Here is a 21,894-nt window from a genome sequence, read left to right on the forward strand (position 1 = left end):
TTGTCTTGGTAAATGGAGAGAAGGCCCCTCCGGGACATGAAAGAAATCTTATGCAAAGGCCCTGGGGCAGGCAGCCTTTCTCCTGGTGCTGATACCCCCCTCCCCCATGCATTTTGCTCACTTTAGCAAACCTGGTGAAACACAGCTGATGAATGCACACACACACTTGGTAAAAATTGGGGTATAATTTGCATAACCTAAAATTGACCACTTTAAAGTATACAATTTAGTGGCATTTAGTACATGCACAGTATTGTGCAATCATCTTCTCTGTCTGTGCCTGGACATTTTCGTCACCCCAAAAAGGAATCTTGTACCCATTAAGCAGCCATTCCCCATTCTCCCCGCTCCCCTCACTAATCTGCTTTCTGTCTCTATGGGTTTGCATCTTCTGGATATGTCATATATATTGGATCATACAGTATGTGGCCTTTTGTGTCTGGCTTCTCACTTAGCATAATATTTTCAAGGTCCATCCATGTTGTAGCATATATTAGAACTTCATTCCCTTTTATGGCCAAATAACATGATATTGTATGGAATCACCATGTTTTGTTTATCCATTCATCAATCCATGGGCGTTTGGGTTGTTTCCATCTTTTGTCCACTGTGAATAGAGCTGCTATGAAAGATGAATATTTCTTTTTTACTCATATTTTTGCCTCTTTACTGTCTGCTTTATTAGCCCATTTGGAGTAATCTTTGGAATCTTTTTTTTTTTCCCCTTTTGAGTCCAAGTTCAATAAAATTTTAGATCCTGTTTCTCCAGGGTCTTTCTTTGGAGGGTGATGGGACAGACAGTGTGTGTTAGGAACTCTGGTTGGCAAGGAAAAGAGGGACAGATTTGGTCTTGTTAAGACAAATATTTTAAAATCACAAAAGTCTCAATTGCAGGCTGGAATTATGCTGGTGTTTGATGTATATTTAGTTCCTTGTTTTGGGGGGGATGGTTGTAATGTGAACCCACTTCTCCCATCAGAGTTGTCTTTGTCTGGATTTTGGGAGGGAAATGAACAGAGAAGGGAGTAATGTTTAAAAGATCTGCTAAGGTAGGTGCACATCTGCAATCAGTGCCAGTCACTTGTTAAATGAGGTTTTTTTTTGTGTGTGTGTGTGGGTTGGTTTCTTTTGTTGTTTGTTTGTTTGTTTTCTTCTAATTTTGTGCACAGTCACAAATCTTCCGGTGAATGTAAATATTTATTGGTTGATTTTGGCAATGTAAGGAGATACTATTCAGAGAGGACCCATTTAACAGAAAGATATGTCCAGTCAGTGGACCCATATAATGAAGATATACAGTTTGAAAATGCTTGTGGAAAGACTCTGGGGGGGTGGGGGGAGAAAGAAAAATCAACTAGTGACATTAGTAATTTCCTTAGTAGAAATCACTGCAGCCCCTGGTCTGTCAAACAGTCACCCTCTCAATCAGTTTCACCCAGTTAACCGTGTCGACCTGGTCTGCTATTTGACATGATGCAAAAATTCCTTTTAATTTACATTTACCCTGCCTTGTAAGTAATTCTCCCAAAGACCTTCTGTGTTTGGATATATTTGTTTCCTAGGGCTTAAATAAACAGAAATGTGTTCTTTCATAGTTTTGGAGTCTGGAAGTCCAAAATCAAGGTTTTGCCAGGGCCACACTCCTTCTGAAGGCTCCAGGGAAAAATGCTTCCTGGCCTCTTCCAGCTTCTGGAAGCTTCTGGTGGCTCCAGGTGCTTCTTGGCTTGTGGCTGCCTCCCTCCGGTCTCTGCCTCTGTCACATGGCCTTCTTCCCTGCATGTACCTCTGTGTGTGTCCTCTCCTCTTATAAGCATGCCAGTCATTGACTTAGAGCCCACTGCAATCCAGAGTGACGTCATCTGAGCTAATTACATCTACACAGACCTTTTTTCCCAAATAAGTTCACATCTTGAGGTTCCAGATGGGTGTGAATTTTTGGAGAGTGCAATTCAACCACTACAGGGAGGACAGACCCATTGAAGAAGAGAGGGATGAATCGTGAAACAATAGTAAAATAACTGAAGCATGCATTCTTTATTGCTTGGTAGGCATAGATTATTTACTTCCATTAGGAAGCCTCCCTTTGCACTCCTGTCACTTCTGCCCCTTCCTTAGAGGCATGTTTTCCAAAGGGTGTCCATCGGTCCAGGAGAGTGCCAGTCAGTCATGGGTCTGGGCAAAAAGAGAATCCATTGGCTTTCCCTGCCCTGATCCCCTGGAAAATAATGTTCCCACGCTTTAACCATGCCCTTTGCTGCATGGGAAGGAGTAGCAGGGGCTTGTGCTGGAGAAACCCTCCCCTGCTGGGGAAGTCAGAGTCCAGGGAGTCCCTTGCCCAACCTGCGAGAGGTGGGGACAGAGAGGACACTCGCTGAGAGTGGACCTCATACCTCTCCCTATCCTGATGTGAGAGGCAGATGAGCAACTTAAATAACACCTGGAGAGAAAGCAGGGCACTGGGGGTGAGTGTGTCCCGGGAGGACTTGACCTCCATCTGCTTTTGTTTGTTTCCTGACCACTTGGTGAAGTTCTGGATCCTTCTGGCTCAGGGCAAGCACTGAACCAGCTTTGGGGAGCTCTTTCTAAGAAAGCAAGCCTTGGCTAAGTGGAGTGGGGGGAGTGTGCAGGCCTTAGAGGGTCACTGCAGATGAGAGGGAGAAAGGACCAGCCGAGGGCAACGTGCAAGGCAAACACTAAGTTTTACGGTGGCCATTTTCCAGGTGAGGGATGGAGTAATTGGTGTTTTATACAGCATCCGGCACACCATTATTACAAAATGAGCACCATTGGGTGCCGTTGGATGATTGCGTGCACGAGGTAACTAGGGGAGGCATGGTTGTGGGAAATAAAGGAGTAGAAAGCTTTTTGCAAGCAAAAATTCCAGAAGAGGAATTCTCAAGAGATGTTAGTATAGTGCTGGCAGGAGCCTTGCTAGGGCTGGGAGAGAACCCACTGTGTCATCGTGTCGCAAACCCGAGTTTACTAGTTCCACAGTTGGCCCCTGACAGATCAGCTGGCAGTCTGGCTACCACCAAGAGCTTACTTATGCACCTGGGAGCTGGATTTGAACCAAGAATACAGTTTACAAAATCTAGAAAGGGACAGTTAGGTTTTTTCTCCACATCTCTGAGATTTTGCTGGGATATCATGCCAGCCTCAGTGGACATCCTCCTTGCCTGTCTCTGGCATGATGCATAGAATGAGGGGTTTCGAGCCCAGGCTCTGGGCACCAATTGGCCTGTGGGTTCAAATCCAGGTTCCCTAACTTCCTTGCAGCACTGTACTTCAGTTTCTTCATCTATAAAACAGGCTGAATAATGTTGACAGCACTCTTAGCACTGGGTCTGATCCTTAAAACATGCTTAGTAAATGTTAGCTGATGATCTTGCCTGGACCCCTGGGGGGTGGCACAGGGACCCTGAGCTTGAGAGCTGCTTCCTAATTGTCTTGGGGCCTCCAGCTCTGAAGTGATAGAAAAAGAGGAAGGAGTTGGCGGCCCTTGTGCAGTGGGTGTTATCTGCAGCTTCCGTTTGCCCACTCTTGGCCACGATTATTAAGAACGTACTGTGTCTTTACTTCCTTAAATACAGAAAGGAGCGTTTGAGAGTCTTCAAAAGAAGTCAACCCCCAAAACAGTTCTAAGCACACTTGTTCTCCTGATAGGTAATGGGAGAGACCTTCGAGAAACTGTCCCACTTCCAGACTTTTCTCTTGACGTATTGTGTCATTCCGGTCCTCCTTACCCTTGCAGTTTTGACCACTGATGGGAAAGCTTGATTAGGATTTTACCATCCCTGCCCCTTTCTTCAGAAGGGGGCCCCTAAGAGATCAGATACAGACTTCAGTCCAGACAAGGTCACTTTTTATGAACTGAGACCTTTGGGGGTGGGGTGAGGTGAGGAGTTGGTTTCTTGATTGTTACTTTTATTGTGAACCTTGAGTGGATTGTGAAAAATAGAAGAGAAGAAGAAGGAAACTCAGAATTGGATATGTTTGAGGAAAGAGCAAGTCTGTAGGGAGTTTTTCCCATAGTGTCTGTGGTTATATACATTTCAGACAGACTTTAAAATCCACTCCGTAAAACTGACATACCGCTTATTCACTCCTGCTGATTCCCTGCTAGGTTCCTCCTGAGTTGTATTTACAAGGCCTCCACCAGGCGTTCTGCTTTCCTTGAAAGCCTAAACTGTCACCTGCCTGCTGGGTCCTTGCATCCACCCACCCCCACCCCGTGGATTTTGTTGCCAGTGGCCTGGGCGTGTATGATGTTGCAGAGGTGACCTCCCGATTTCACAGTTAGTGGGCTTATTCTGGGGAAAGCCACCTATCCTCTGGGTGGACAGACGTTTCCATTTTATATATGAAGAAACTGAGCATGTACACGCCTGCATATTTAGTGTCACCTTGGAAAGTGATCCCGTGTGTGCCTTAGCGTGTGTCTTACTCTGCTTTTGCTGCATATAACAGCCTCGGTCACTCGTGCTCCTCCTTCTGTGCAGGGTCTGTGCATGTAAGAGCCCTATAGACTTTTTTTTTTTTTTAACGAGTCCCAATCTGGATTTGCAGTAATAATTTTCTGCAGGAGTGGGCCGCTTCAGGAGCCAGCGCAGGGACCTTGGTAGTTTAAGAATGTAGAAACCCAAACCTTCTAGGAGAATGGGGTGGGCTGCGGCTTGCGGGGCCCTCACCCTTTCGCGGGTCGCCTGCTGGGCGCGGGAGTTAGGGGGGCTTCGCGTCCAAGAGGGTGTGGCGCCCACCGCAGGGCAGAGTCCAGGCGTTATCGCTGGCAGCCCCTGAGTCCTGCGGTTTCCTAGTCCGCAGAGCTCCCGCTGCATTGCCCCACAGTTTGCCGCTGACTACCTCCACCTGGCAACGCAGACGGGAGGCCAGAGAGGGCAGCGCCAGGAGGAAGGACGACCCAGTCGCCCACGCTCGGTGCAACTGCGCCCCCAGACTGTGTCCAGGCTGGCGGCCTGCAAGTTCCGGGGCCGGGGGCTCCTGGGTTCGCGAGCATCAGGTCCTGGCCCCGGGGCGAGTGCACACCCGGGAGCCCGTGTGCCCGTTGCCGGGGACGTAGGGCCGGTGACCGGCCTCGCGTGCAGTGCGGCGCGCGGTGGCCGAGGCGCCCCGGGGCTCCCTCGAGACGCCCCGCAGGACCACACAAAAGACCCCACCCCAGCCCGGGCGTGCATTTCCTGTTAACGGCGGCGGCGGCGTGCAGCGCCCCATGTGCATCCCGCGGGGCGCGGGCCGGGCGGGGCGCGGGGCACGCCCCCGCGCAGCCCGGGACCCCGCGCGCCGGCCTCGAGGGGCCGCCCTCGGTGGGCCCGCCCCCGTGTCACCGCCGGCCGGGCTCCCTTTGTGTGCGGCCTGAGCGCCACGGCCGCGCCATTGGCCCGCCGGCCCGGGGGGCCAGCCCCTTCCTGGCTCGCCTCATGCATATGCATGAGTGCCCACCTCCCCCCACCCCCACCCCGCCTGCCCCTCCCCGCCCCCTCCAGCGCGGGCGTGCGAGGCGCGCGGCGCGGCTCCCTCCTCGCGGCAGCGGGAGCCCGAGCCGAGCCCGAGCCGGGGCGAGCCGAGCCTGCTCCCAGCGGGCGGGCCGCGGCGCCGCTCCAGCCATGTCAGCGCGCGCGAGCCTGGGCCCACCATGAGCCATGGCCATGTCCGTGAGCGCCGAGGACGACGACTATGACTCGGAGCCGGACCAGGTCGGCCGCCCGGGGTGGGGCTGAGGGAGGGACCCGCCGGCCGACCCCCCGCCCGGCCGACCGGCTGACGCGCCGAGGGAGGCCGCCGCGATGAGGAGAAAGTTTTGCAGGGGCCGCCCGCGGGGCCGCCGGGGCCGGGCCGGAGCGGGGCGTGGAGCAGCGCGGCAGGCCGGGGGCCGCCAGGGCGCCGCGGGACCCGCCGCCGGCCCCGGGGAGGGGGGCGTGTGCCAGCGGTTTGTGCGCGAGCGGGGCCGGCCGGGCGCCGCTAGGACAATGTGGGCCGTGGGGCCTCGCCGTCGGGCGGGCCCTGCCGGCGCGGGGCACACGGCCCGCTGGGCAAGTTGCGGGCCCCGGGCGCGGGCGTCACGGGGCGCGCCGCGCCCTCCCCTCGCGCCCGGCGCCCTCGCCCTGGGGCCCCACGCGCGTGCCGGGGCCGATCCCGGTGCGGACCCTGTGAGGACCCTGCGGGCTCCGGCGCCTCCCGGGCCGCTGCCGCCTTTTCTTTCTGTTTGCAAAGTTGCACCGGGACCCTCGGCCTCGGGGCGGGATGACGGCCGCGGCCCGGGCGGTGGGCAGCTCCGGGCCCGGCGCCCGTGGGCCCGACGGCGGGAGCTTTTGTCTGGGCGCCGTGCGCCCGCCCGCCGTGGGCAGAGGGAGACAGGAAGGGGTGCGAGCCCGGGCCGGCACGGTCGCTCGGCGGCGCGGGGAATCCGGAACCCGAGCAAGAGTGCACGGGCGGTGGCGGGAGGAAGCGGTGACCCCAGATGGCAATATTTGGCCTGGGTTGGATTTAGAAGGAAAAGCAGCCTCTCTCGGGATCAGAGGGGAGAAGTCTCCGCGTAAAACAAAGCCTTGGGTGTGTTTACGGTGTGAATTTACTCCTGGAAGGATCCTGCTGAGGAAACTAGGAAGAAAGTTTTCGTTCTATGAAGTGTTGTGCAAAATATTATTTGAAGCAGGATACAGACCAGGTAGATTTGTAGAAGGAATTAAGAATTGGGTGGGTTGAGTTATGGTATGGGTATTAGATCAACTGAGTAAGGTGCTTATTTATAACCCTGAGTATATTTCCCTAGTGGAATTGAGATGTTTTGGAATGTTCCAGCCTAAATGTAGGGACCTTTTAGGCGTAAATTGAGGAAGTACTGTATATATTGTTCTTAAATGTGTCACGTATCCTTAACTGGTTTTGTTTAAGAAAACAGATAGTTGAATTTTATTTTTTTACAGTTGCTGGACAGTTTTCAGGCAGGTGTACCTTATGAGGTGTCCCTGAATCTTGTTGGTCTTTTGGAGTTGGGTAATGTAGAGACAACCCAAGTGGTTTTAGCTGGGAACTTTTCATCAACAAGCCAGTAGCCCAGTGTGTGAATGGCTCTGAAATTCTTGGTGCTTCTTGCATCTCAAACTCTTGGTTTGAAGACCTTCCAATTCCATTCTATTCTGTATGGACCTACCTGATTTCTGCCATCGGTTTACCATTTCTGTGGCATCTCATCATTCATAGGACATTTGGGTTCAGTTTAGCTCTGATGGTGCTTTGGGGTTTCAGAATAGAGGTTCCTGTTAACCTTTTTTTGTTGTTGTTGTTTTATTGGTTTTTTTGTTTTTTTTTTTTTAAAGCTTGGTTACATCCTATGGCCTGCCGTAGAAAAAGTCTTTGTCACTGTATGAGACAAGGCTTAGTATTTTTCTGGGTTTAAAAACACATTTCCAGGCCTTGCCACTCCTGAGGGAGACTTCCATCAAGAGAAGACCTGGCCACCCTGTAGCCAGATTTTTACCGCTTCTCTTGTCAGTCAGCTGGGTTGTGGCACTTGGGGAGTGGTTTGCAATAGGAGTCCTTGTGGTTGTGGTGTTCACTTTAAGATGACTGTTTTCCACTCAGGTGCATTTAGGGAGACACCTGAGCCAAGACAGCAGGGCAGCAGGTTTTTCCCATCGTCCTGACCGAGGAGATGGTTGTCAGATAAGGCACCCTGTCCTTGGGGGCACTCCAGGCTGTGGCTCCCTGCCCCTTGCCTCCCTCCATCCCTTTCTTGCAGAGTTTTCTCAGCCCTGGAATTTCTTAGGCCTGAGGAGGGGCTTCCTCCAAACAAGAGCTAGAGAGACCCTGGAGTCTATACTCCACAGGCTCTAGACCTCACCCAAGTAAGTATTCTTAAAGGAGGGCTCACGAGGTCTGATCCCCCCACCACCACCACCCTGCCAGATTGGGTTTGGCACCAAAGAGAACATCCTCCTCTGAGGACGGGCTTGAATCCTGGAATTTTCAACTGCGGACAGACACACACACACACACACACACACACACAGCCCAGTGAGAGAACCCAGGTGGACACCCTGTTGGGGCATTGCTTTTGCCCCATCTCCCTGCAGTAGTTCTGGGCCCCCCACTCATCCCCTCATCAGAATTTTGGCTGCCCACCTTAAAAAGCAGTGCCCTTCTCCCATTCCCGCCTGTCCTGGGCTGTACCAGTGGAATTTTCCTTAGGCCTGTTTTGCTGGGCTGGCCCATCTGCCCTACAGCAGCCTGGGTTTCTTCTGCTCCCAACCCCAAGTGCTGTAGCGTGTGGGTCGGGAAAGAGTGGATGATGGCAAGGGAACCCTGTTAGCAGGAGACCACTTGCATGCTGGGCACTGTGCCCGCCAGGCTTATTCCTGATGACTTAGTTTGCTTCTCCAGTGCACAAAAATATTGGAAAATTCTTCCCTTCTACTTTCCAGTTTGGGGAGGTGCTCCAGTTTGGGGAGACTGTTAAGGAGAAGAATTCTTGTTCTATCATTGTTTTTTTAACCCCCCAAACTAAAAAATAGTTCTGTTGCTTTTTAGATTAATTATAAAAATTGTTGCTTGTTGCTAAAAGTATTAATAATTAGAAAATTATAAGAAAAATCACCCAGAGAATTTATGTGGTCATAACCACTATTAATTATGGCTTCTTAAACAATGAAATCTTAAGACAGGGGTTCCTGAACCTTCCCCAAATGGTATGCAAAAGTCTGACTTTTTGCCCGTGTGCATTTTTTTGGGGCAATGGTCTTTAGCTTTCCTCAGATCCTCAGAAGTCCTCCTATCCCCTGGGTTTCTGGTAGCTCTTGTGTTTTTATTCTCTTGTTCCTTTCTCTTAGTAGATAAACAAACCAGAGCTCTCCCTGGAGTCTTACAGGTATGTGTTAAGAGACCTGTAATGCCATGATAAAATAGTTCATTTCCTAAAATGTCCATAATGCTTGAAGATTTGAGGATAGAACTAATGTTGAAATAAGTATGAAAACACTATGCATAGAAGGCAGCATTAGCTTGACAAAGCAAGCCCAAGTTGTTTGGGGGGTGGGGACTGTGGTTAGGCTACCCCTTATAGGGCTGTGTGTCAGTGTGCGATTGTTAGAGGTAGTTTGGTGGAAAACAGAACTTTTAATTGTAAAAACATAGAGGCACATTTTACTCTTTTATTCACTTGACTTCTCTTCACAGTTGAAACTGTTGACTGCTCCCTTCTTGAAACTCTTCCCTTGAAACCTCCTGCTTCCTTTCTGCTTTCTGGCTATTCCTCAGCAGGCTGCACTTTCTCACCAACCCCTTGAATATTTTTAGTCTTCAGGGTACTGTCCAAATCCCTGTTTTCACTCCATCCTTCTCCCTGGTCTACCTCCTAGACTTAACTAGTCTTAAACACCTATGCAGTGTTGGTTCCCAATTGTGTATATTGGGATACAGTTGGTCCCGCTTGCTTGCCGGACACATTCTTTGGATGTCCCTTCGGTTCCTCAGACAAAAATCTCCAAAGCAGAGTCATCGTTCTTTCCCCACTCCTAAGGTCCCTCCTCCTCTTGCCCAAGCCAGAAACCTCAGTCTTCTGGATCTTGACCTCTGTGTCTACCTCCATGCTCAGGCAATCATCGGGTCTTTTAGAATCTGCTTCTGAAACATCTCCTGAATCGTCCCCTCCTCTCATACCTTTATAGTCTTCATCCTGGACAATTGTGGTATCTTTAACTGATCTCCTTGCCCTTCGTCTTGCCCACCAACCAAAAAATATCCACTCCCCACACTGTTTCCAGAATATGGTTCTGTTGCTTCTGCATATAAATTTCCCTAATGTGGCATTGGTGGCCTTGCTGGGTTGGCTCCTGCTGGGCCTCCTGCTGCCTCTGGGCTGTTCTGCAGCAGCCATACCATGCTATTTGCAGTTCCTTGACCGTGCCATGTAGTTTCACATCTCTGTCCACTGTTCTTCTGCTTAGAATACCAACTCCCTACACTGTGGAGTCCTGTTCTCCTCCCAGGACTCACCTTGGTCGCCACCTCCTGTGTTCTGTGATGCTTTCCACAGCCTCCCAGTAAGATGAGGTATTTCTTCTGGGTCAGCATGCCAGGGCCCAGGCTTTGCAGCGACCCCCTGGGTTCATATCTCTGCTTTCCCGCTCATTAGCAGTATGACATTGGGCGAATTACGTAATGCTCTGTGCCTCCATTTCCCCACTTATAAATGGATAATTATGATTTCTGCCTCATAAATTGCTGACACAAGTTTTGGAAAGAGTGATTTGCACTTAGTAAGCCTTTAATAAATGTTAGCTTTTAATATCCTCCTCGTCATCACCATCATCATCATGTTGTATTGCATTTCTGTCTTCCGTGTCTTACCCCGGACTTTAATGCTTTGAGGGTTGGGGACATGTCCTGCTTATCTCTGTAGTCCCAGCACCGAGCCTTGGCTCTGGTACCTAAGTAACAGGTCATAAATGCTTCAGGGGGTCGGTGAATGTGTGAGGGGGAGGGAGTTAATGAATAATGAGTCTGAAGTGCAGATTATATACTGTATTGGCTAATGATGTTGAGCGTCTTCTCCTGTGCTTATTGGCCAGTTGAGTGTCGCCCTTGGAGAAATGTCTATTCACGTCTTTTGCCCACTTTTAAATTGAGTTATTTGTCTTTTCATTGTTGAGCTGTAAGAATTCTCTCTATTAAACGCTTTTCAGATACATGACTTGCAAGTGTTTTCTTCTGTTCTTTGGGGTGTTTCACTTTATTGATAATGTTCTTTGAAGCACAATGGTTTTTAATTTTGGAGCCCAGTGTATCTTTTTCTTTTGTCCCTTTTGCTAAGAAACCATTGCCTAATCCAAGGTCACAAAGATTTAATCCTGTATTTTCTAAGAGTTTTATAGTTTTAGCTTTTACCTTTAGGTCTGATCCATTTTGAGTTAATTTTGTATGATGTGAGGATGTAGGGGTCTATCTTCCTTCTTTTACCAGTTGACCCAGCACCATTTGTTGAGATTATTCTTTCCTCATTGAATTGTCTTGGCAGTTGACCGTAAATGTGAGGGTTTATGTCTGGCCTCAACTCCATCGATCTGCCTATCTATCCTTATACCTGTCCTAATTGTCTTAATTACTATAGCTTTGTAGAAAATTTTGAAATCAGCAATTGCAAGTACTTCAACTTTGTGCTCCTTTTTCAGCATTCTGGGCCTTTTTAACTTCCATATGAATTTTAGGATCAGCTTGTCAATTTCTGCCAAAAAAAGCCACCTTGGATTTGGCTCTGAATTGCATTGAATCTGTAGATCACTTGCATGCTGTGTCTTCCAATCCATGAGCCCTGGATGTCTTCCTACTTACTTAGGTTAATCCCAGTAGCTTTGGTCCCAGTGATTTAAATGAGGAATTGAGGAGGTTTGGCCTGTGAATATTCCAAGAGGATAGTATCTCCTGAATAGGAGGCCCTCAGTAAACCTTTGAGGAGCGAATACATGATTGAAAGGGCCACCTGATAGTGTTCTCTTTAAGGAGGTGAGTAGTGGTTGCTCATGGAGGAAAGGTGTTGGAACACTATTTTTGTGTGTGTCTCCTCCATGCTTTCCAAACCCCACAGCCGATAAAATCAACAAACGGGCTTGTGGTTGGAGAGGCTGATCTGTAAGTGAAAGTTGGTGGATGCCACTGTTCCCTGTGCTGAGGAGAACAGCTTGCGAGTAAATTAATAGGTACCCTGGTTTACGTTAAAAAACTAATAGATGCAGGGGTGGGATAAAATAGAATTTTAGTTTGGTTTAAATCTTTGGGTGGCACCCAAAAGAGATTAAGTCAACGGCTTCATGCCAAAATGAGAGTGCTTTGGCTTCTTCACCTTCCTTTTTTTTCTTTTTGTCCCTTTTTGTGTCACTGTCACTGTTTTCTATTGTTTTGCCATCTCATGGTTTCCTGGTTGGTCCTTCAGAGTCCGGTTGGAATTTTTAATAGAAACCACCTCTGAGGTTCTTTTTTACCTGTTGATTTTGTCAGTGTTCTTAGGATGCTGCATTTCATGTGTGGCTCAGTTTACTCTTGACAGGCCAGCTGGTGGCCAGTTCCTACCTGGTTTGGATAGGAATCTTCAGACAGCAAAATCTCCTCAGCTCGATTTGGCGTCCAGGTTCGAGGGCTTCCGAAACAGGAGCCTCATGCATCTTGAGGGGCGTTGCTGCTGTCTGTCATTTTCCAGGACTTCTCAGCTGCCATCGAAATCCAGGTGGATTTGTTTTCTCAGGAAACAAAGTTGGAAAGTGCTCTGGGAAGCACCGTGAGGCCACAGCTCACAGCCCCACGTGAGCAGTGGCCCAGGTTTGAGCTTCCCAGAGACGCTGTCCTCCCCTGGTTGGCGAGGCCAGACGCTCTCGGGGGTTGCTCGTATCTGACCTTCCTGGGTAGGAGGAGAGAGCTGATTTTGGATCCCTGGAATTTTGCATCCATCGCCAAAGAAGCTGGTCCTCAGGATCTCTTGCTCCCGGGTTCGGAATTCTAGGCCTCCCCCTCTGGTTTTGTTCGTGGAAGTTGTGCCCTGCTCTGTCCGCCCTGCACCTGACTCGAGCCTCTCTGGATCTGCCCATGGCTTGATCCATATTTCAGGGAGTTTCACTTGATCTCCCTGAGCCTCTTTGGGGGATCCCTAGAGTTGGCTTGGGGATTTCAGGAGTGAGTTGGAAACAGTAGAAGTCATCTCGATAGGGGTAGAATCAGAAAGCCTCATGTCCTGGGACGAGGGGGAAACCTTCCTGGGCTCCCAGTTCCTGGAAGATTTCCTTCTCTGCATCTTCTGTTGGCTCCCTTCCTGCAGCGGGCGTCTGAGCATCACAATCTCAGTGGCCCCGGGAGGCTCTCACCCCACCGCACCTGCACACTCCACTGTAATTTCCTGTGTTCTGACCATGGCTGTGCAGTATCCAGCTCCTCCGATGACTCAGTGACCTTGGGCTGGCCACTTACTGTCTAGTTTCCTCATCTCCAAAATGGGGACATCATTACATCTGTCGTGGGGTTCTTATAGGGCAAACGATGTCAGAGCATATGTAGAACAATGAACACAGTGCCTGCATACAGTAGACGCTCAGGAGAGGCATTATTTCCTCCACCACAGTCACCATCCTTGCTGCTGTTGCTCCCCCTCCATGCTGTTTGTTGCTCATTGGTCATCTGGTTACTTTTCAGGTTCACTGTTTTGTAATTCTAAAATCCAAAAATACTGAAATTTTTCGCTACTTACTTGGCAGCAAAACCTGACCTGAATTGACATGATGATCTGTAGAGTCTTTTTTATCCCACTCAGTGTTTTGCTTCAGGGCTGTGGTGTGTGATCAGGGGGACACCCCAGACCTCGTAGGGGTGTGGTGTCAGGAGCCCCTGGAGAGGCTTGGCTGCTTGAATGAAGAGTAAGTTGGCGTTGGGGTGGCCCCCTTTCCCGAGGTTGCGCCTGGTGTGCCGGCAGGCCCACAGCAAGTCTGGAGTCGCTTTGTGGGAGAGGCCAGGCTGGGCTGCGGGGCCAGGGGCTAGCTGGGGCAGCTGGGTCAGGGGAGCCAGTCTAGCTTCTCCCTCTCCTCCGTAAGAGCACAGAGCAGTGGGGCCTCCTGAGGTGGGCACTAAAGCTGTCGGAGGCCTTGCCGTTTCCTTGAATGCTACAGGCCCCGGGAAAGTTAATCTGGGAAGGATGAGTGTTGTGTCAGCCTTTTTGCATGTGAGATGGTCAGGCCCCAAGCAGGGACCACTGTGCTGCCAAAGAAAATTGGGGAAGGCAAGACGTGATTCATGGAGGAGGGTGGCTGCTTCTCTTCCCTGGGTGGGTGGTGAGGTGCCTCGGCAGCACCTGTGGGTGTCCTGGGAGAGGGGCCAGAAGGAGGACCCCTCTCTGCTGTTGGGATGCTAGTAACAATTCTCCTGGGCACAGAGTTAATAAGACGGGGTGGGCTGGGATTTCGTGTGGGGGTCCAGTCATGACAAACAAGTAAAATGAAAAGGAAGGAATTAGACCCGGAGGCTGTTCCCATCAACTGGACTGGGGCTTTTTGGCATCATCTGGCAGGTGATCAGATAGAATCGGGGGTGAATAGTGCATCTCCCTGACAGAGGGACTAACCATTTTTCAGCAAACACGTGCTATTTAGAATGATGCTTCAGACAAGACAAACTACCGTCCTGGTCCTTCCAGCTTGACATCCTAGATGCACAAGGGACAGAGGATGGGCCCCCAGTGGCCACTCGGGAGCTCCACCATGGGTCCTGAGTGTGTAGGAGCACTGGGGCCAGTGGCCAGGACGGAAGGGCCCCTGGGCAGGAACCGGGCTGGCCCGTTTGGGATTTGGCTCAGCTTTCAAAGAGTCCATCCACCTGTCTGTTTTCATCTGAGGTCCATGTAGAGAAGGTTTCAGAAGTCAAGGGACCTCAGGGTTAGCATTTCATTCTTCCTGGGCTTTGGGGATGTTACAGATATTTATTGAACACAGTCCATGTGCCAGGCAGGGTTTTAGGGAGACAGTGGCAGGCCAGACGCCCTCGATGACTGCCTCCTGTGCTGGGAAGGGAGCCTCTGGGGGGTCTTGGCCCAGTGGCTGTGATCAGGGGGCTTCTGGAAGAAAGCAGCATAGGCAGTGGTTCTGTGGGCTAGGTGGGCAGTGGGAGCAGGGAAGCGGCCCAGCATCTGGGGATATACAAGTAGCAAGGCTGGCCGAAAGCAGGACGGGGCCAGAGAGAGGCAGGTGGGGGCCTATCCTGAGGGTGGGGACCATGGGAGGGTCTTGAGCCAGGGTGCCCGCTGGGTCAGAAGCAGGGATGCCCTCTGCTGGGGGCCTGGCTACCCCTCACCCCCATTTCGCTGAGCGCATCTGCTCTCTTGCAGAACCGGGCGGTGGGCAGGCCCAAGGGGAAGCTGGGCCCAGCCTCTGCGGTGAAGTTGGCTGCCAACCGGACAACGGCGGGAGCTCGCCGGCGCCGGACGCGATGCCGCAAGTGCGAGGCCTGCCTGCGGACCGAGTGCGGGGAGTGCCACTTCTGCAAGGACATGAAGAAGTTCGGGGGCCCCGGGCGGATGAAGCAGAGCTGCATCATGCGGCAGTGCATCGCAGTGAGTGCGCCGGCTGGCCACAGGCCCAGGGCTGGGGTGGCCGGCAGATGCCCTGCTTATTCTCGGGGACCCACCTGCCTGAATCCAGAGCCCCTTTTCTGCATCAGACCCGTTTGTTTATCTCGTGCTGGTCTCGTGGTCGGGCTGCACGGCACCCGGAGGCGTTCCCCCGTGCACGGGGTGAGGAGTGGGGCTAGTGCTCCTTTCAGATTCCCCGTTGCAGGGCTTGGGGCAGCCCTGCCATGTGTTTAAGCACCTTTGTCTTCACAGTCTGATGGTCTTGTAAGTCCTTCCTTCCTGAGATGGCCCAATACTTTGAAGTCTCTGCCATCAGAGATCTCCGGGCAGCGGGTCCTGGCTGTGACCCCACTGCCAACATTTGTGGTCCAGTTCCTGATGATTCCAGACCCTCCCTTCCTTCCTGTCCTGCTTCCAAGTGAGAGGTCTGGGAGGAAGGTCAGGGCCCCCCTGAGGGGGCTGCCCCGGTAAGGAGGAGTGACTTACGGTGCTGAGGAGGTGGGTTGTGGGAAGCTGGCCAGCCCCCCAGATGGCCTCGCTGCGTCTTCAGCAGTGGCACAGTACGGCTGGCCTTGCCACGGAGCAGGGCAAGAGGATGCAGGTTTGGCAACTTGGAATGGTCCTGGGGTTTGCCCATGAATCTCCCCTACATGCGTCCTACCCTCTGCATTCCACAGGGAGCTCCGCTGGGGGCCCCACAGCCCTCACTGTGGGAGTCGTGCTTGCCCCTGCTCCCGGGGGGCTGGGCGGAGGGCTGGGGTTCCTGGGCCCTGGGCCAGCTCTTCCACGAGCCCAGCCTGGCAGGGGGCACGTGCCAGCCCTTTCCTCCGGGCTGCTGAGCCCCTGCCCCCCAAGCCAGAGGCACCTTGTCCTGCTCCTGCCACGTGCCCTGTGGTTTGGGCACTGCTTGTTTTTAGGTACCTGTACCCCAGGTCCTTTGAATGGCTCTTGGGGGGGTTGTAAGCACCCCCGCTGGGATTAAATACAAATTTCTGGGTATGCGACTCAACAGGTGGTAGTTCCTTAAAGGTTGGTTGCAATGTAGAATCTGAAATTGTATCAATGATCTTTTCGTGCTGATACATTAGAATTTTTGGAGAAAGGGACCATGTGGCCCATTGGATTCTGTCAGGATCTGAGAGAGGTTGTTGATAGGGCCTATTTGTTTTGACAACAGTCTCATCTAAAACTCCGTGTTGGCACTTAGTGGATGGTTTCCTCCACTCTGTCCTCTGTCCCCTGCCCGTTCCCCCCGACATTCTGTCTCTCCCATAGCCATATGGTAGAGCTCTGGGATCTACTGCTCTTGTCTCGCACTGCTGCCCCTCTCCCAGGCCAGCCCCGTCACCCCGTGTCTTGGACACCGCCCCAGTCTTCCTTTATTTTTCCCCCACCCCTGCTGTCCTGGGCCCAGTTAAAGGAAACCCGTCTCTCTCTCTCTCTCACTGTCTCTCGTTTATCGTTGCAGCTCTGGCCACACACAGTGCCTGAGCACTGAGTGCTGGTTGAAGAAACCTCACTTTCACTTGGTTCTCCTCCCCTCTCCAACCTGATGGGCTTTTGGCAAATGCTGACCATGCCTGGCCCTCGGGTCCTTCTTAAACTCCCAGCCATTCTGCTTTCTTGGGACCTTCCTTCTGCGTCTTACCCACTGACGGCGTATGCAAGCCCACCTCTTGCTTTTCTGGGCCCCTCTCTCCATGTGCCCGAGTCTCCCTCTTCCCAGAACCAGCCTGAGCCCTTCCTTTTTTGGTCCCTTTCCCTGTGAGGCTTCCTCCACAGACGTCCTTCCCTTCTCACCATCCAGTGCTGTCTCCTCACCAGCCTGGGCCTCAGTTTACCCTTCTGGATCTTGCAGTAGCTCCTGCCTCTGGGTCTGCCTCTTATCTTATCTTACCACCTGCTTGAGTCGTTGTCTTCCCCGACCCCTTCAGAGATGTCCCCGGCTCCTGGTGTACGTGTCACCGCCCCGTCCCCTCACCTCACCATCAGTCCTGCCCACGGCTGCGCGCCCCTGGCCCACATCCTGCTCTTTCTTCTCTTTCTTCGCTCATGCCACTCCCTGCCCTTGGCGTTTCCTCTGCCTCACCCATTTCTTTCATCTCCACCTGTAAGATTCTGTGTCCTCTGATTTCTCCAGAAATGGGCATCTTCCTCTTCTGATTCTCCCTAATACTTGAACACAACTTTTTCATGTTTTCCTTGGATTTTAGTGAGCTTTGTCTTCATCTTCCCACATACATCGAGGGGAGCAGCCGTTTTCCTTGCTCCTGTACCCCTCTGGGCACCTCGTCTCATGCTTTAGCAGGTGTTTGTTAGTTGGTTGCTGAATGAATAATGAGTCTTTTCCCTTCGGTGTTCTATTTATTTGAATTCAAATTTTTGTGCCATTTTGTAAAGACTTTCACATCTCTATGGAGTGCGTGTCTCAGATTATTTGAAGCTCCCCTAAAGCAGGTCAACAAAAATTGGGGGCTCACCTTGCATGCTGGGTCGTGTGTTAGATGGTGGGAGGCAGGGCGCGTACAGCCGGGGATAAGTCGGATCAGGCCCTGTCCTCAGGGTTTACAGTGTAGTCGTTGTCTCACAAATGTACTGGTCTCAGGACACTTTATGCTCTTAAAAATTATGAGGACTCCAAAGAACTTTTGTTAATGTGGGTTATATTTATTGACTTTCACTGCATTAGAAATTAAAACAGAAATTTTTAAATGTTTTAATTTATTTTTAAATTATAGGAAACTATTACTTCTTAACATAAATATTGTATTTTTATGAAAAATAACTATTTTTCTTAAACAAAAAAGCAAGAAGAATGTCATTGTTTTACATTTTTGTAAATCTCTTTTCTGTCTGGTTCATTAGTAGAGAGCCGGGTTTTCATATCTGCTTCTGTGTTCTGTCTGCTGGGATGCGTTGTTTTGGTGGGGGTATACGAGGAAAATCTGATCTCACAAAGACATGCAGTTGGGAAAGGGAGGAGTATTTTAATAGCCTTTTCAGGTAACTGTGGACCTTCTTTGATATTCCACCAGAACTCAACAGGTGGCAGTTTCTTAAAGGTTAGTTGCAATGTAGAATCTGAAACTGTATAGTGAACTTTTCATGCTGATACATTAGAATCCTTAGTCTTTCTGGCCATGTGAATTGTTCCTTTGCTCATGTGTGATTTTGAAACATCATCCATGGGTCTTTTGGAAAACATTGGCTCACTGAGTTCTGTGGCTTTCCGAGTGTGGGCACCTGTCATTGTGCAGTGTCCAAAACCACACCTCTTAATAGCACTGCCATGTCAGCCTCACCACAGAAGCCTTTAAAACTTTGGGAGGCTGTCCAGTTAGTGGTGGCTACTGTAAGTTTTCCAAAATCCTAATATTTGTTTGAAATCTTGAATTTTTGTCAGGTTGTCAGTTGTTTTTCTAGAAATGACAAGCTTGTTTTCACTATGGTTTTTCTCTCAATCACTCAAGTCAATAATGTGTTCCCTGAAGAAAGCGGCCCATTCTGCTCACAGCCCCAGCAGTCCCCAGTGCTGCAGCCACCAGTGTCCTTGGGGTGCAGCGGGGCTGCCTCCTGCACCCTTCCTGTCTTGTCACACAGAATATTAATTAAAAGGATGTATACTAAGGGATCAAGATTTTAATAAAATTAATACTTTTTACAGCCTCATCAAAGACACCCCTAAATGGAAGTGGCAGTTTTTTTGGCGTGTGTGGTGATAACTAATACAGTGGCGGCCAGCCCAATCGGGCACTGCCTTGATTTGTGCTCAGGAGCCAGCATATTTACCCACTGTTGCTTTTGCACCATTAGCGAAAATATCAACACAGTGAAAGGGCAAATGACATCTTAGTATTGTTCTGAAAATAGTTTTGGCTCATGGACCCCCCCTGAAATGTCTTGGGGGCTCCTGGGGGTCCCTGGACTGTGCCCTGATGCCCTCTGTTTTGGGGAGTCCCGTGGTGAGAGGCAGCCTCAGCCCTGCTTGGACCCCAGCCTGGCCCACTCCTGCCTCCCTCAGGCCCTTCTCAGCTGTCAGCACTGATACCCCCACGCACACCCCCGTTATCCCTGTTCACCGTCTCACATGCTGCATCGTAGCACTGTTCTTGCTGTCACTGTGTTGCTCTTCATTTTCTCTGTCTTCCACCACTATAAAGCAAGCTTCAAGGGCAGAGGTTTTTATCTGTCCTGTCCCGAGCACAGTGCCCGGTCCCTCATGTTGGAATGTGTGGGTGGAGGCCCAGCGCCCCTGCAGTCGTCTCCCATCTCCTGGTTGCCCTGGGCCCGTCCCCCAGTCCCGCCATGCGCTGACCCCTGTGCTCTCCTGGCCCTCCAGCCAGTGCTGCCCCACACCGCCGTGTGCCTTGTGTGTGGCGAGGCCGGGAAGGAAGACACGGTGGACGAGGAGGATGGCAAGTTTAACCTCATGCTCATGGAATGCTCCATCTGCAACGAGATCATCCACCCTGGGTGTCTGAAGGTGAGTGGCTCCTTGTGGACCTGGCTGTGCTGCTTGACACACCCTCCCCACCCCAGAACCTCTGGTGGTGCTGCCTTGGGGGGCTTCAGGTAGCTTGGTTAGTTCTGGAGAATTCTGTGTCAGTTGAGGCGTCTAGTGCAAGAAGGATCTGGAACAGCTCAGAGCCTCCCACGGCATCTTCTGGGGGTACAGGCACCCACCCTCCAACTCCCAGAGCCCAGCAGACAGAGGACACTGTGTCTTGCACCTGGAGAACTGGGGCAGAGGACTGGGCGGCTCGCTGGCCTCCTGGCTTGGAGCTTCTGGGAGAACAAGTGCCTAGGCGGGGGAAGGCGGGCCCGAGGACAGAGGGCTGCGAACGTGTTCTGCACTGGGAACCTGTTCCCGTGGCATGCCCCGGGCAGGGTTCCTTCGAGGTGCCCCACCCGGACGTCAGCCTGGGTGTGCTCCTGCGTGGAGAGCCCGTGGTGGGCTTGCCCAGCGTGGGCCTTCTGCTTTTCTTTGGTGGCAGTGGTGGGAGTTTGTTTTGAATCCCCTTTCTCTGAATCCCCTTCCTTGGCTTTGGAAGTCAGACTTGTGTGTGTGAGTCACCTGCTTCCTGTCCGAAGAGAGCAGGGACTCCCACATCGGACTTGGTCGCGCCCGGCCCCTAGTGCTGCCGAGTGAGTAATTTGCCAGGTGCTCCCTGCGGGCCGGGCTCTGTGCCAACTGCGTTACCTCGGTTATCTCACGGTTATCTCACTTGGAGCCGGCAAGAAGGGACTCTCCATTTTATCCTGAGGGCACTGGCCCCAGAGATTAAGTGATTTGCCCAGCAGGTAGGATGTAAAATCAGGATTTGAACCTGAGCTGAACCCAGAGCCCCCTGTCTTAATCAGCTCAACGCCACTCTTGTTTTCTTTTGGCCAAAGATGGGATAGACCTGGCATCTGGGAGGGGACAGTGCTGTTTTGGTGGCCGTGGCAGCCCAGGGACCCAGTGTCCGTGAAGCCCGGCCCTCTCGCCCCTCCCTGTGTTCACTCCTGGTGTGTCCCTCGCAGATTAAGGAGTCAGAGGGTGTGGTCAACGACGAGCTTCCCAACTGCTGGGAGTGTCCAAAGTGTAACCACGCTGGCAAGACCGGGAAAGTGAGTGCCGGGCTCCCAGTCCCCGGCTTGGCGGGGAGTGGGGTGGGGAGGCCTTGGGCCGTCGGGCTGGTGGGTGCTGCATACACAGCGAGTGGGGGACGAGTCCAAAGATATACGGTCGGTTTGTTCCTTCTCTCTTTTTGGCCTACAAGCAAAAGCGTGGCCCTGGCTTTAAGTACGCCTCCAACCTGCCCGGCTCCCTGCTCAAGGAGCAGAAGATGAACCGGGACAACAAGGACGGACAGGAGCCTGCCAAGCGGAGGAGCGAGTGTGAGGAGGCGCCCCGGCACAGGTCAGATGAGCACCCCAAGAAGGTGCCCCCTGATAGCATTCTGCGCCGAAAGTCTGACGACGTGCACCTGAGGAGGAAGCGGAAATATGAGAAGCCCCAAGAGCTGAGTGGACGCAAGAGAGTAGGCACCGGACCAGGGGGGCAGGCACCGGGGTGGAGGGTGGCCTTGGTGGTCCCAGGGTACGGGGGTGGGGGGTGGGGGGATGGGGTTTAGGGTCCTGGCCTCTTGCTGCCCCGAGTGGGTCACTTAGCGCTGAGAGCCTGGCCCAGAAGGGAAGAGGGGAAAACCAGCGAGTCATGCCTCTTCCACCCCTTTAGGCCTCGACGCTTCAAACGTCCCCTGGTTCCTCCTCGCACCTCTCGCCAAGGCCCCCTCTAGGCAGCAGCCTCAGCCCCTGGTGGAGATCCAGTCTCACTTACTTCCAGCAGCAGGTGCTCTCACGTCGCCCCTCCCGCCTGAGGCCCTAGGGACCAGCAAGGCTGGGCCATCTGCCCCCGCGGGTCCCCAGACCCCCTGCCACAGAAGCCCCCGGGGGCTGCTCCCTGTAGCTGCCCAGGCTCAGGCCCAGATCTCTGCCTGTGGCCAGGGGCCTGGGAGGCCCTTTGGGATTGGAGGCTGAAGCTGCCTTTGGGAAGCCCCGAGAATCTAGGAGCTTCCGAGAATCCCGGCCGGCCCTGCTCGGCCAGCAGCCTTTCCTGGCCTTGGCCACGAGGTGGCGCCTGGAGCTGCTCCTCCCAGCGGGGCCACCTTCGCGGTGGGGCTGGGAAGGCCTGCAGGCCTGTGCAAGGCCAAGTCTAGTTCAGACGGGGGTTGCAGATCTCTGGGTCAGCCCTGGGGTGGGAGGCCAGTGGGGTGGGAACAGCTCAACCCCACTTCTCT

The 21,894-nt window shown here is 52.3% G+C and overlaps 1 protein-coding gene across 9 annotated transcripts in view; it reads left to right on the top strand.

The window, feature by feature from the left end:
* The window catches only part of KDM2B (lysine demethylase 2B), a 120,894-nt gene that overhangs the window by 83,630 nt on the left and 15,370 nt on the right, over positions 1–21,894 (top strand). For 6 of the 9 annotated variants that reach the window (XR_005213949.1, XM_037816542.1, XM_037816544.1 and 3 more), the window contains 5 exons: positions 14,870–15,094; positions 19,452–19,595; positions 20,636–20,722; positions 20,866–21,135; positions 21,333–21,446. Coding sequence is in view for 8 of the 9 variants with exons in the window: in XM_037816542.1 (XP_037672470.1) it covers positions 14,870–15,094; positions 19,452–19,595; positions 20,636–20,722; positions 20,866–21,135; positions 21,333–21,446 (840 nt within the window). In the remaining variant the exon portion in view is untranslated. The remainder of the gene's footprint in view (positions 1–14,869; positions 15,095–19,451; positions 19,596–20,635; positions 20,723–20,865; positions 21,136–21,332; positions 21,447–21,894) is intronic. The other 3 variants (XM_037816543.1, XM_037816540.1, XM_037816545.1) reach the window with 1 other exon arrangement.

This window comes from Choloepus didactylus, chromosome 23 (genome assembly GCF_015220235.1).
Source record: "Choloepus didactylus isolate mChoDid1 chromosome 23, mChoDid1.pri, whole genome shotgun sequence".
In the NCBI taxonomy this organism is placed as follows: Eukaryota; Metazoa; Chordata; class Mammalia; order Pilosa; family Megalonychidae; genus Choloepus; species Choloepus didactylus.